Genomic DNA, 14,130 nt, shown 5'->3' on the forward strand with positions numbered 1-14,130 from the left:
TATGGGCGCCTGGCAGCCATGGAGAAGTCCAGCGGCGAGAGAGAGAGAGAGAGAGAGAGAGGGGATCGGTAGTTGTGTCGAGTGTTAGGGAACCGATTCTCACTCTCTCCTCTACCTGCGTTGGGAGATCACGGTATTCTCTCTTCTCTCCAACGGCTGTTGAGCTGGTTAGTTGCTGCTGGCAACTCTTTCAGTCTTCACCTGTCACTGAGGAGCACACCCCAGAAACATACCGTGGAAAGCGTTGTTATGTTCTGGGGGTGCCGTGGTCCATTTGAGCCCCTGGGTTCCCATCCTTACCAGAGAGATGAGGACCATGTCAAGCCCTCTGGGGCTGAGGCCGCTCCTCCGGTATGTGTCTGGGCCCTAATGAGGTCACGGTTATTCCCAGACTTCTGAGATTGGTTGGAATTTTTGAATTCATAGGAACACAAATTTTCGATCAAAGGATAGGGTGATGGGTGTCATTTCCTTGAATATTTTTCCTTTGAATATTTTAAGGAGCGATCCTGCTGGCTTTTCATGAAATTAAAATTAAGGAATCCTGGAGGAGTCCATGGTATCTGTCCACACTAGAACCTCCCCTCCATACGCACTTAGATATGTCAGCAAGATCCATTTCTAATGACTGCTTGTTTTCCCTTCCTCCCCATATCTCAAGTGGCCTGTAAGACCTCCTTTTGAATTATGAATCCCCTTCTGTACCTTCCGTGTAAATAGCGATAAAATGGCGAAATCTGAATGGCCCTTAAGCCTGCTAGATTTAGCATCTCAGAACGCTGGGTTTTCATCTCTGTGTGGGGACGATCTGACACCCCATCCGTGTTGTGCTACTTATGCAGGTGGAATAACACGCCCATGGACGAAGCGCTGCACTTCGGACACCACGATGTATTTAAAATCCTCCAGGAGTACCAGGTCCAGTACACGCCTCAAGGAGACTCCGACAACGGAAAAGAAAACCAAACGGTCCATAAGAATCTTGATGGATTGTTGTAACGGTCTTAAGCCCCAAATAGAAATCACTTACCTATTTAATTGTGGAAAATGATTATGAAGAACATGTGTATTTCTATCTGGTAGTGATGTATATTTTACGACATTTGTCATTTCAGTGTTACTGGAGTTTTCTTCATTGTACACACAGAACAAATCTGATCTCTTTGGGAAAAAATAGAAATAAAACAATCTCCCTCCATAATGTGAGCAATATTTACCTCGTGCATTGTATAGTTTGATGTAAAAGAAGTAGTTACCGATGCTAGCTTCACTGTGTGGTCTTCATGATTTTTGTGTGTTCTGTGAATTTTCAATTTGTATGATGAACTTAGGCATTTATAAATTAAGTTCTGTTGTACAGTCTGTCCAGATGGGTCAAGGCTTCCTTTAGGAGCAAAAAGAGTGTGATTTTTCAGGACTTCAAATGTAGATTTAGTTTGAGTGTCTGAACAACTATATGCACTTAGGGTTATGTGTTTTAAATGTCTCCCAACACCCTAGCTTCCTGGCGTGACTCTTTAAAAATTAAAATAGTTAACAACTTGTAGTAGCATAGACCAATTCTGATTAGACTTTATCAGGGAATCTGTTTAAGATGTTTGGTGACCAAAATATTTATGTGAATGTAGTTATATAATACTTTTGGAAAAAATTTCCTTTTTCTATATCCCCCTTCATCCAGCCTTTCTTCCCAGATGTTTAGCAATTTGCCTTTTCGCTTTAGCTGGGAACGTGGGTGCCGGCACTCTATGCAGTTTTCATGTTTTCCACCGTAAGTCAGTAAAGGTCTCACATTATCTGGCATCCGAGCTACTATGCCGTTTGTCTACAGGTGATGAACCAGAGACAAATTACTAAGCTAAGTACAAATTAGTTAAATTCATCAACCTAAACAAGGAAGGGATGAACTACCACAGCTCTTTAAGATATGTTTCAGTTTCCAGGATAAAGATGAGGATAAATTCAGATCAACTCTCTAAGCTACCAAAGTTGTTATGATGGTATGGGAATTGTTATAGTCATCATTTATTTTTAAACCCATAATTAAAGGCATCAAGATATTTGTTCTTTTGGGGGATCCCCAGATCACTCCAGTTTTCTCCTGATTCTCTGCTGTACAATTACTGTATAATTGGTGGCCGACTCTAGTAAGAAAAGGCCTCATTTTAAACGGAGACCCACTGTTGTCCTGGGGAGGAACGTACCTGTGCTTTATCCTATCATACCTCGGAGGTAAAGGGGTCTGCTAATGGGGATTTCTGATATTAAGCGCACACACAGGCAAATACACATACAAGTGGACCTTTTCAAAGCCCTATTTAGTGAAATGAACAAAATCCTCCACTCCCAGATGCTGATGGAGCAAATCCAGCGAGTTCTTTCCCCCTGTTCTATCAGCATGCACTGCTGCTCCCAGCCTTTATCATGCTGAAGGGCCCTTTCCTCTCTAACACCCACCAAATGCTTCCATTTTTGCTTTCAGTCAAACTGAGAGGCTTCAGGCACGCCCTCCTGTTACCTAGACAGCATGAGCTCTGGAGGAGCCGCCGACAGCCCCTTCCCAGAGCTGCAGCGGCACGCAGCGGCGCCAGCCCGGCTGCTCCTGCGGGACTACGGAAGCGGGGGGCGGGCATCCAGCCCAGTCACTGTGTCCTCCCCCCGGCTCTGCCAAGCCGCGCAGACGGGGAGTGCTGGCAGACTGCTGCGGAGGGGCAGCATGGGCATCGTCCCCACAGATGTTAACGGGGTGGGATGTTCTCTAACTGAAATGACTGCTCAAGCAGCCGCCTGCTTTGTGTGATGAAAATGAAACACTAAGACGATTCCGCTGTGTGGCTTAAAGGTTACCAACAATTTTGAGGCTTTAATGAAAAGAGGTTCTAACTATTGTTTGGAAACGAAGAGAGTTTTCATCTTTTTTCAGATCAAAAGTACCTTGTAAAATGTTTGTGCTTTAGTCCAATGTGCTCTTATTTACCCGCGCGGTTACGTGTGGCTCCGCGGGCCCCGCTCTGGCTGCTGGCTGCTTGTAACAAGTACACTTGGCTTCAGTGCTCTGGACTGTGCTCGAAACTGCTGCCGTCCGTATACTCCGAAGATCCTTTCGTTTTGGCTTTAGGATCATCAGTGCTTTTTCTGTACCATGAGAGCCCTCTAGGGTCATGTTTATTTAAAGCTCCGTCTACACTGTTGTTTTTGGTGGTCTCAATTCTAATGATCTCATTTTGGGGTGTAACATGCTGTATCCCACTACCGGCCCACACTGCCCGTTAGCTGCAGAGCTGATTCGCGGTCCACTGTTTGATGCTGTTGTCTGTCTGGGGGGTTGAAGGACCTGATGCTGGATTTAGATTCTTCCTGGGGACTGTACAGCTATGAATGTATTCGCTTCCAGAACCTCCCAAAGTGAATCTAATCTTAAAACTGTAAGTTGTAAGTATTCTGAAATTGGGAAATATTTATTTTAAATGAAATCAGGTAGTGTTGCTTTCTACAGCATAATAAATACATGTATCAAAAAAATACCTGTAAAAATGAATTTTTTAAAACCACTAAGGTTCTCCTACATCACTGGGTTAGGAACTCTGCTGAGCACACAGACTGTATCTAGTTGGTTCAAATTAATTTCTAATGCCTACTCTGAGCCAGGAACTGCAAGGTGGCAGCGGCGGTTCTCACAGTGATTAAGACAACCCTGTGAGGAGTCCATCCTTGAGGGTGGGAGAAGGGACAGGCGTGTTTGCAGCACTCTAGAAGCTGACGCTGTTGTTCTGCAGTGAGGACACACTCTGCATGTATCTGTAGAATTCAGTCATTGGACATGTCCTTCACTAGGAGGGCTTCTGACCTCCGCTAGTGAGGGCAGAGCTGGTTTTCACAGAGCCTTGTCATCTGTCTAGGGAGCTGTATCTGGTGCAGCCACTCTAGGGTCTGAGCAGGACAAGCCGGCACACTGCAGCACCTTCCTGGTTCGTGGGCATACGGGATGGCATTCGCTCCCAAGGTCAGAAACCCCGTCTACAGGGCTAGGGGTAGTGTGTGGTTTCCTAACCGCAGAGACAGTGTGAGAACACACGGCTGCCACTTTCAACTACCAGAGTTGTCTGTCACAAAGTGCTCTGCAGAAGTCAGGTGGTGCGAATCATCTGCATCTCTGACCTTTTAGGCCGGAAAGAGCCCTCAGACATCTCTAAGCCACTCCCACTCTCACGGATGAAGCTGAGCCCCAGGAGGGGGCTGTGATACAGGACTCCGGAGTGTCCTCTTCTTTCTCTACATCCTACCACACCGTCCGCGCTAGGGACAGGAAACTCGGGACTTTACAGACAGAAAACTACGGACTTTAAAACAAGACAAGCGTTAAGTGCTACAGCGCTCAGCCCCGCCGCGTGAGGCCGCCAGGAGCCGCGCGTGCGCACATCCGCGCAGAAGCAGCGCAGCAGCGCGGGGGAAACAGACGATAACACCGACCAGAGAAAAGTTAAATCATGCTTATCCTTGATACAACAGGAGCGTATTACTTTTCTGGGGCTGTTTTTAAGGACTGGGTAATCTTTCTAATTTTACTTACTAACTTTCATAGTAAAATGTGTAAATGAGTAAATTCGTGACTCACAGGCCAGACAGCACAGGCAAGCAGCTGGTGAATGCGTTAGGTCAGACTTTAAAAAGGGGCTTTTGGGGGAAGGCGTACTTTATAGTTACATAAAGAAAGGACGGAATTACTAGAAGATCAGGGAAGGTGTGTGTGTTTTGGGACAGAAAGGACAGACAATTAAGTCCGTTATTACAAAGGGGCAAAGACTGGGCATTTTATTTCTATTCTAGAGCCTGGACCCAACTCCAGGCCTCCGCGCGCTCCAGCCTTGCCCCTGGCCACCTCTCCACGTCTTTTTGTTTGTTTTGTTTTTAAAGATTTATTTGAGAGAGACAGAGCGCACACAAGCAGAGGGAGTGGCAGGCAGAGGGAGAGGAAGAAGCAGACTCCCCACCGAGCAGGCAGACCCATGTGGGGCTCCATCCCAGGACCCCAGGATCATGACCTGAGCCGAAGGCAGACACTTAATCGATGGAGCCACCCAGGTGCTCCTCTCCACATGTCTTTTAGAGAGTCTACTAGAATTAAGTCCAACAAGCGGTCATAATAACAAAAACTGCTTCGTGCATGTACAGAAAACCAGGGAAAGGCTATCAACACACCACCAGCAGGGCATTAAAGTGGTGCAATGGCACTAGGAAAAACAGATTTCACATAGTATGAGAATGCAAAACCGATTATAAGCTTCCTGCCAAAGGTACCATTGAGGTACCCCTACATTTGTATGTCCAATATAAATTTACGACGTTTACAAATGCTTAAGTGTGGTACTTTTTTTCAGCTGGCCAAGTAAGAGGTTTAACTCCTCAGTACAGCATACACATAAACCTGAAGTTAGTCTACCAAAACTTGGAAGCGGGGTATGATTGTATCTTTTAAGAGCTATAAAATTCATATCAGAAAGTTCTAAAAACCGTATTATCTTTAGCCTTCTTAAAACTTTTAAATGCCATTTCCTTGGAATTGTGGATATTTTTATAGAACAATTTAAGCTATCTGTAGCTTTTGGCTGTTTCACAAAATCTTATGTTTCCGTAAGTAAGGCAGTTAGAACCTATGATCCAGTATCTCACAATGTCCTGGGCTCCAAAAGAGCAGGGCTCTTTGTTTTTGCTTACTGATGTTTCCCAACATCTAGAATAGTGCTGGCTGCCTGCAGGTGCTCGATAATATTTGATGAACTACTACAGCGAGTACAGTGAGTGAGTCTTAACTACCCAAAAGAAGCCACTTAGGCAAAACACCCATTGCCCTGGCAACAGCATCCCGGTCCAAACAGTAGGTACCAGTTTTCAAAACAATTTCAAGTTTTTTCCCCGGGATAGTCAGAGGTGAAAGGAGTGCTCTGTTTATTGACTTAATATTCCATTTTAGCTTACAGGCACTAAGTAGATTTTGGTCATTTAATGCTGAATAAATAGCTCCATCATTTATTGCCATCTCAGGAATCTCCTTCCTATCAGATAAGGAGAAATTTTTCTCAGCTGGTGTATAAAAGCTCTGTGCTTATCAAACCCTCTACAAAACCACACCAGAAGCACTCTTAAAACTCATAAGCATTCCTAAGCCAGGATCTACATGGTGACTCATGATAATGATCAATTATATATGAATACAAGCTTCGGGTTAGGCAGGCCCTTATCTACTGGAGAAATATGGTTCTCCGTGTTTATTATGAAGAGACTGTATTTCCAAGATGTGAAGACTGTGGATGCAGAGATGAGAAAGATCCTATCTGTTATGATGCCAGCATTCAAGCCTACACCACTATTCCCTGACGATTCTTCAAACAATAGTTAGGTCAAGGCTGCCAGATTCATGTTTAAGTAGTGATTATGTCTTTCATTACATGATTTTTTTTTTTTTCTCCCAGCTTAGGGTGCCTTTTACTCTGAGAAAGCCATGGCTTTCTAGCTTAAAACATCTTTGGAGAAAAATGGCCCCTTTGGGCATGGGCACAGTGACTCCTCAGGAAGAGCCCCTCTGATCTTGGGATGTGGGTCTGAGATGTGGCTTTGGAGACAAGACAAGAGTCCCATTTCCATGTGTTTTTAAGTTAGGAACTTGTATTTTAAACTAACTGCCAAATTATTTGCGCATTTGGAGACAGCTGTGGTCATCAAGACCAAAGCACTTTTTTTGCTTTTCATGGCACTCCTGCAGCTCATTCCAGAACTGCTTCCCGCTTGCTCTCTCCCACTGACCCATCCGCCAGAGCAGTCTGGGCTGCAAGCAGGCTAAGAAGGGCCAGTGCTCGGAAATATGGTGTTACCAGCCTTACTCAAAAATCTGGACTCCCGCGTTTGTATGTTTGATCAGAAGTAAGAAGAAAATGGGAAAAACATCAAACCTACACATAAATGCCAGTAACTTTTAAAATCTTTAGGCAAAATTTGTTTTTAAGAGACTAACATTAGAGTTTCAATACTTCTCATAAGTAACCAAACTCCCTTGGCCGGCACGGTAAAATGAAACCATGCCAGGTTGCTCTCAAAGGGCCAAACACACTAAACAGTTAAAATGCTGACAATTAGAAACAGTATTTTTTTTTAACGTTCTGTTCTTTGTTTCTTCCTCCTTTCAATCTAAAAAGTCAATACAGGGGCGCCTGGGTGGCTTAGCCAGTTAAGCCGCTGCCTTCGGCTCAGGTCATGATCTCAGGGTCCTGGGATTGAGCCCCTCATTGGGCTCTCTGCTCAGCAGGGAGCCTGTTTCCCTCTCGGTCTCTGCCTGCCTCCCTGTTTACCTGTGATCTCTGTCTGTCAAATAAATAAAATCTTAAAAAAAAAAAGTCGATGCAAAGCCAGGTTCACGCGGTTTTACGTAAAAACTGAGAGGAGGGGAGTACCATATGCAGAGTGTATTTAAGGCGATACAGATAGTTTAAATTTTAAAACAGACTTTGAGAAAAGCTTATCCCCACCAGAAAAATACGGCATCTACGTACTAACATAACTGTGGGGGTGACAGTGGGAAATGAAGGCGCAGCTGCAGAGACCGCCGTGTGTCTGTGAACGTTCTGCGGAAGAACGTGCCAAACCCGCCCCACCGAGCCACGTGCGTGGTGTCAGTGCTAGTGAGGGAAGACGGTGAGTAACAGAATACGCTTCACGGAACATCAGAAAGCAGTCTAGAAAAAGCACAGGAGAGATGATGGAACCATCTGCAAATGTATTTTTCAGAGACACACATCATCGCTGAAAAACAGGCGCTTCTCAATGCAGTTACACAGGACGAGTTCTCAAACTGTTTGATTCTCATACGATCTCTGGTTAATTCCTTGTCAGTCACTCTTTTCTCAATTTGAAAATCTCATGACTAAGACTAAATACCAGCTAATAACAATAAAGACACATTAACCCATTTAAGAAACATGAACTAAATTTCTGAGTTGGTCTAAATCTATGATTAACTCCAACTTTTTGAAGAGTAACAGGATTTTTGTCTGGAGAGCGCGGTTGTTAATAGCCTGGCTCCCACGACAGAAATGTGAAGATAAGTTCATTTACTAGTGACTGCAAAGAGGCGGGATATATTCAGCTTTGGACATTAAGGCTTAAGACAGAAAAAAAAAACTACTCAAGAGTCCAGAAAACGTATTTCCTTCTACCGATATTAGCCAGTATCATATAGCCTTAACAGACAGAAAAGCTAAGTCTCCCAAGACAGAGAATTTGCTTTTAGCTTTAAACGGCCAGCGTGAAAATGTAATTAAATAAAGAACACAACTTTTACCCCCTGCACAGATACAGGATAACTACCTTTGATAAACAGTCGATGTAATTCTGTGTGACTTAGCTCTGAACGATTTCATAGGTAACCCGACAGAAAACCTCCAGCCACATCTGCAGCAGAGGGAACAAGTAAAAATTCTCTAGAATAGAAATTTGCCAATCCTACATCAAGAAGTTCCCTAAGTAACCGTGTGATCTATCCAACAGCCTGTAACAGCAGCCGGGCACGGACTTTGTGCACAGCATTTTACATGCTGCTCAACTTCTCACCTTTCCTAAAGGATTCCCATTCTAGCCCTGACGTTTTCAGTGTACCTGGACATTTTTCTTTGTAAAACCCACACTACAGAGAGGGCCTTTCAATTTTACCTTCCATTAGATGCATGAAGCCTTTCAGAGTAACAGATGTTTCTGAATTTGGGGAAAATCCACTTGCTATCAACAGGCTGCAGCAAATTTGTTCGTCTTTGTTTCATTTCCCTAGAAACATAGGATGTGAAGGAACAGAGCGCAGGAGGGAATCACAGATGGGAAGGAAAAATGTCGCCAGAGAAGATGAGAAAAATTCATGCTCTATACTGCATTCATCTGTAAAAGATAAAATGTGGTTAAGTTTATTACACAGCTCTTAGGAAACGCAGACCCACACATTTGACACGGCTCGTTGGTTCTACAATGGGGTAGTAGGAAGACACTTCCACAGCAAATAACCACTATTTCATTGGAGGGCCTTTGCTTATGCTATTTATCCTTCTCCCTGGACTAATCGAGACCTTTTGTATCATCTAAGCAGATGGATTATTCCTCTGCAGCCTGCTGGCTTAATTCTGTCCAGTCATCCAGGCCGCATAAAGCATTCTGCTGTTATGCAACTCTGGGGGCAGAGCAACGTGGCAAATCCTCTCCCACAAAACAAGAGCGAGACAGTGCTGAGCTGTGTGCCCGAGGGAGGACGGCATGGGGGAGATAATGGCTTTTCCTTAAAGGCCACGCAGTGGGAATAATAAATGAATGCCTTTCAGGTACAGACTAGAGACACAGAATTTGGAGGCAGCCCTGCCCTTCCATCCCGAGAGAGCCTCCTGCCCAGCTGAGCAGAGCAGCGCACCTTGTGGGCAGTAAATTGCACATCCAAGGAATCCCAGTTGCCCCTGACTTCCTAGCCTCCCCGCCCCCTCCGTCCCTGCCGCTCTCCCCGCAGGCCAGGGGCTTTTCACCAGCCTGGGTCTGCCCTCCAGCAACGTCTAGAGACACGGTTGATCACCATGACTGGGTTTGGGTCTAGGGGTGCTAGTGGCCTCTAGGCGGCAGAAGCCGGGGGTGCTGCTAAGTATTCCACAAGGCAGGGAACAGCCCTCTGAAACAGAAAATTACTCAGCTCCCAGAATACCAAGAGAAAAACAGGACTAGACTGTAAGCCTCTTGGGAACTGCCCTTTAAGGTTTTGGAGAATTCCTCCAATACCTATTTAGGAAGCCACAGAGTGACCCAATCAAGTCAGAATTTGTAATGATTTATAGTTGTTTCTACAATGGGTCCATTATTTTTAATCCTAAGTGCTCGATGATGGGTAGGACCCAGTGGGCTCTTATGAACATTATTTTGGATTGAAAGCGCAGTGAAGGTTTTGCCCCTACGTTCCAGTGTGTGGCTGAAATGTGTAGTTGAGAGAGTGGACTTTTAGAGAGAGGGAAAAAGAGGGAGACAGAGAGAAGGAGAGAAAGCCTGGATCCATATCCTGTCACCGTCTCTTACTAGCATGTGTGACTGTGGCTTATCACCCGCCTCTCTAAATCTCAAGGTCTTGTTCTTCCAAAGCAGGCTAAGAGCACCTGGCAGAAGGACACGATGGAAGGATTAATTGAGAGACGGTGTGCAGTGCCTAGAGCAGCAGACGGAACGAGAGATGGTCAATAAATGTTCCTGTTATTACCAGCTTTGCCAAAGGCTGGCAGGAGAGTAGACTGGTTCTCATGTAGTCCCTGAGGAAGAAGTTTGTTATACAGGAAATCCAGACTAAACAAATACTCAAGTCATCCTGAAGAAAACACTGGTGCTCTGTCTCTCTCGGACAGTTTCCTCAGGGGCCCGCGGTCCCTCCTGGTCCTGACCCTTGTCCAGAGTGGCAACCTGCAGACGAGGCTGAAACAGCACGCCCCGGGAGAGGCCGCTCTGTTTCACAGCATATGCTCTCCGGCCAGGAGCAGAAAGCAGATGCTGACTGGAAGTCATGGCCAAGGTCAAAGACAGATCGTATGAGATAAAGTAGAGTCCACCCAGTTTGGGGACTAATCCAACTTTTATTTTGTCCAGCCAGTGCCTTGCCCATATTATCACCCCTCCAAGCTCTCTCAGTCTTCTAAAGGTTGAACCTGGAGTTGTGTGTGTGTGCGTGTGCACATGCGTGTGGGTGTGCAAAACAGAATTCTTTTGCCCTACAAATGAAATGAATGAAATCATCTGGAATGGAATGGCTGTGGGGGGGTGTCCATTTCCTGGCATTCATTTAGAGAATTTAAATCCCTCTCCCAGTATCATTCTAAGAGCACTGAGAAAGTCAGTCACACGCTTGCACAGATGGACGCAACTAATCCATCTTATTTTCTTAAGGTCAAGGGGAATAATGGTGATGACAGAGTCGGAACTCGGGACTTCCGAATCCCAAACACAGGCTTCCCACCCAAAGGCCACGCTGCCTTTGTCCTGATAAACTGGAACAAGACCTAGGGAGTCCTGTGCAAACAGTTTCTCTTGCGGTGGATGTTTGGAAGGAAAGGAAGCTCTTGCTGTTCTGGGAGACGTTCCAGGCGAGGCGACGGCCTGCGCACTACAGACCCACCGGCTGGATTCCCATGCTCCCTTCACCACTTAGTCAGTTGGACAGCTTGGGATGGGGGCTCCTTTTCCACACTGTACAACTGAGAACAGTAACAGCTACTCAGAAGGCAGTTGTGAAGACTGATGAAGTCACTCTTGGTGGGGTGCCTGGTACACAGAATGTCTCACCTACCAACGGTGCTGAGGCTGAGTGTGATGATAATGTACCTTGCTCAGGAACAACAAAGAAGGCACGAAAGAAGGTCAGCCATTTTGTGGTTCTGCCAACAGATCTTACACTCCTGGAAGAGGGCTTTGCATTTGTTCCGTTTTTATGTTGGGCTTATAAGTACTTTATAGTAGCCTCAGGGGCTACATTCCAACAGGAGGAGTCCTTGCCCATAGAAAAGGTTCATTTTACACATGCCAACAGGAAAAGAAGTGACTTTTTTCATTTTCAACAATCAAGAAGGTGTAAGAAATCATGGTCTCTAAAAGTCTCAGCCTGGCTTCTTCAGGTGAGAAAAAGGGACCAAGAGATAAGTTACACACTGGAAACTTGACTCTCAACAGATGTTACTGATGTCACATGCACACATGGCTACATGAGCCCAGGTGTGTGAAGGGTGGCATCCCCTCTCCACCTCTCCCTTCCCTGCCCTCCTGCCTCACCCCCTGAGCACACAGTCTGTGCCAGGTACCAGGTACAAGAAACTGATGAAGAAAGGATGGTAATAACTCAGGCAGGACTTTTTTAAAGGAGTAAACACATTTTAACAAATAAACCAGAACAGCTTCCCATAGAAAAGTGCTCCAAATTAAACAGTGTCAGCAAAATTCCAGCCAAACAAAAAAAGTCTTCAAGAGGAAGGATTTCGGCCTGACAGGCAAACAATACTATTTGATTTATTGAAAAACATTCTCTCAAAGGCAATAGATTCTCTCTTTTGGAGACAACCCTGTTCCTATTCTGCTCGTGACACTCATAACTTTCACTCCTCGAACCTGCTACTCTTGGCAAGCGCCCGGCCACCGCGGCTGCGAGCAGCACAGACTGGTCCTCAAATACGAAGCAGGTGGAACAATCCCTCGGTCGCTGGTAAAGCCTCCAAGGACTGCTAAATGCCAAGCATCAGTCCTCGCTCTCCCTAAAAATAACACGCCTGCGTCCAGACACAGTGCTGAAATGACAGGCCGAAGGAAAACATTTTCTTATCAGAGAAATGGTAGTTCCTTAACACATGGAATTTCGGCAAGGACAACTTCAAAGGGCAGAGGTGAAACTCTGAAATACCTGAAATGTCATTCAGTTTCTGGAAAGTGCCGAGTGCCAGGGATAAAGCATCCTGGTGCTGAGGAAGCTTACTGAAGTACAGCAGGCTCTGACTGGTTAGGGCTGGTCTAAAACGCACCGCCGCCGACTGCTCTGCCAGAGGCTGCTACCCATACCCCGCGGCCGAGCCAAGTAGCGGCGGGTGCCCTCCCGGCCCCAGAGACACCTGCTCGGCAAGAGCCGACACCGTCGCCACCGGGTACTCACCATACTGTCGAACTCGACAGAACCCACTATCCGTGACACCTCGTCAAACTCCTCGGGAGACATGGGGAGCAGGTTGTCTGTGGTCTGAAGTCGAGAGGGGTGACTAAAATGGAGAGAGAGGAAAAGGACATGTTAGCACCGAGATCGTGCACCTGGTGGTGCCAGCTTGGACATTTCGTCTTCGGCCTGTGACGGAACTGTCACTGGAGATCTTGACTTTGGCTCAGGGCATCTGCTCGTGCACGACACTTGGAAAAGCACAGTTTGCAGGAGGTTCCTGTCCCCAGCCCAGCCCCTTGGGAAACGTCCAGGACTCTATAGAGACGTGAGTGAGAAGTAGCCAGACTTGGGACCTGCGCCGCTCCTGCCTGGTTAAAGGTGCGGGCGAGCGCAGACAGCATGTCACCCTGCGAGGCCGATGCCTCGGGGCCGAGGCTGGCCAAGAAGCTCCAAGCTTCCAAGCTCCGGAGGAATGTCTGGGGAGTCCCTCGTCCCTACCTTGAGGTTTGTATGCAGATAAAGCTGCTCCAGAGTGTTTTTACATGAAGGCTACATCCATTCACCCCAAGACAGTGTTGCGGGCCAAATAACTGACAATGACTTTTCCAAATTTTTTTCTACCTTTTATAAAATGAAACAACAAAATAAAAGCAAGCGAAAAAAATGTATCTCAATCACCACTTTGGCCTTTCCTCGATTGAAAAGAACTACTTTCCCACTGTGATCCATTTTTGTTCATTTTATTTATACTTTTTCAAAATATCAGTTGGGGGGATACTTAAATACAACCTTGGGTGGTGGTGGTGGTGTTTAGGGTTTTGGGGGTTTTTCTGTTTGTTTGTTTTGTTTGTTTTTTATAAAGGCAGTAAAATTCTGATAGGCAGTGGCACCAGGATCTCTAGTTAGGATCTTTCCAACAAAGTCCAACTTTGGTGGCGGCAGCAGCAATTACAGTGAGAAAGCAGGAGCGGGGCTGGCCTGTGGTTTTTAAACATGGCTCTCTTCTGTGTTCACTTACACTTCAGACACAGAAATCAACTCTGTCTTGATGTATCCAGTTCCTTTAGGGCCATCGAGTTCCATTGGTTCTGGGGCTAGAAGCAAACACATCAGGTACAACTTTCTGTTAGCAGGGTTTACCCAAGGACAGACGATCAATGTTCTCTTTGATCAGAATTTTACTGTTTGCCCTAACAGTCAGGTTAGGGTCCTGTAGCTTTATGGGGCTGTGACTTCCCTGCCTGGATCACCTCAAATTCTGGTGGGAATGCAGAAGCAACCTAGAGGGAAAGGCGAGAAGCTCAGGACAGAAGTCAAGCTGCAGGCTCTCTCCTTCCCAGGACTGAAATCCCACAGAAGCTGGGGCACGAAATGTACAAAGCTGTATCTAGGTTAGTGGTTCTAGCCTGGCCAGTACGATATACATGGCTGGCAGGGTAAAG

The 14,130-nt window shown here is 45.9% G+C and overlaps 2 protein-coding genes across 4 annotated transcripts in view; one reads left to right on the top strand and one right to left on the bottom strand.

Moving 5' to 3' along the window:
• GLS (glutaminase) overlaps positions 1 to 1,197 on the top strand; it is an 80,060-nt gene extending 78,863 nt beyond the window's left edge. For both annotated transcript variants that reach the window (XM_044241181.1, XM_044241183.1), the window contains one exon: positions 843 to 1,197. In XM_044241181.1, the coding sequence (XP_044097116.1) occupies positions 843 to 999 (157 nt within the window). In that variant the 3' untranslated portion in view covers positions 1,000 to 1,197. The remainder of the gene's footprint in view (positions 1 to 842) is intronic.
• Positions 1,198 to 7,748: 6,551 nt separating this feature from the next.
• The window catches only part of STAT1 (signal transducer and activator of transcription 1), a 38,446-nt gene continuing 32,064 nt past the window's right edge, over positions 7,749 to 14,130 (bottom strand). For both annotated transcript variants that reach the window (XM_044241185.1, XM_044241184.1), the window contains 3 exons: positions 13,707 to 13,782; positions 12,689 to 12,791; positions 7,749 to 8,919 (listed from right to left, as the gene is read on the bottom strand). In XM_044241185.1, coding sequence (XP_044097120.1) covers positions 8,905 to 8,919; positions 12,689 to 12,791; positions 13,707 to 13,782 — 194 coding nt within the window. In that variant the 3' untranslated portion in view covers positions 7,749 to 8,904. The remainder of the gene's footprint in view (positions 8,920 to 12,688; positions 12,792 to 13,706; positions 13,783 to 14,130) is intronic.

This window comes from Neovison vison, chromosome 3 (assembly GCF_020171115.1).
Source record: "Neovison vison isolate M4711 chromosome 3, ASM_NN_V1, whole genome shotgun sequence".
Lineage (NCBI taxonomy): Eukaryota > Metazoa > Chordata > Mammalia > Carnivora > Mustelidae > Neogale > Neogale vison.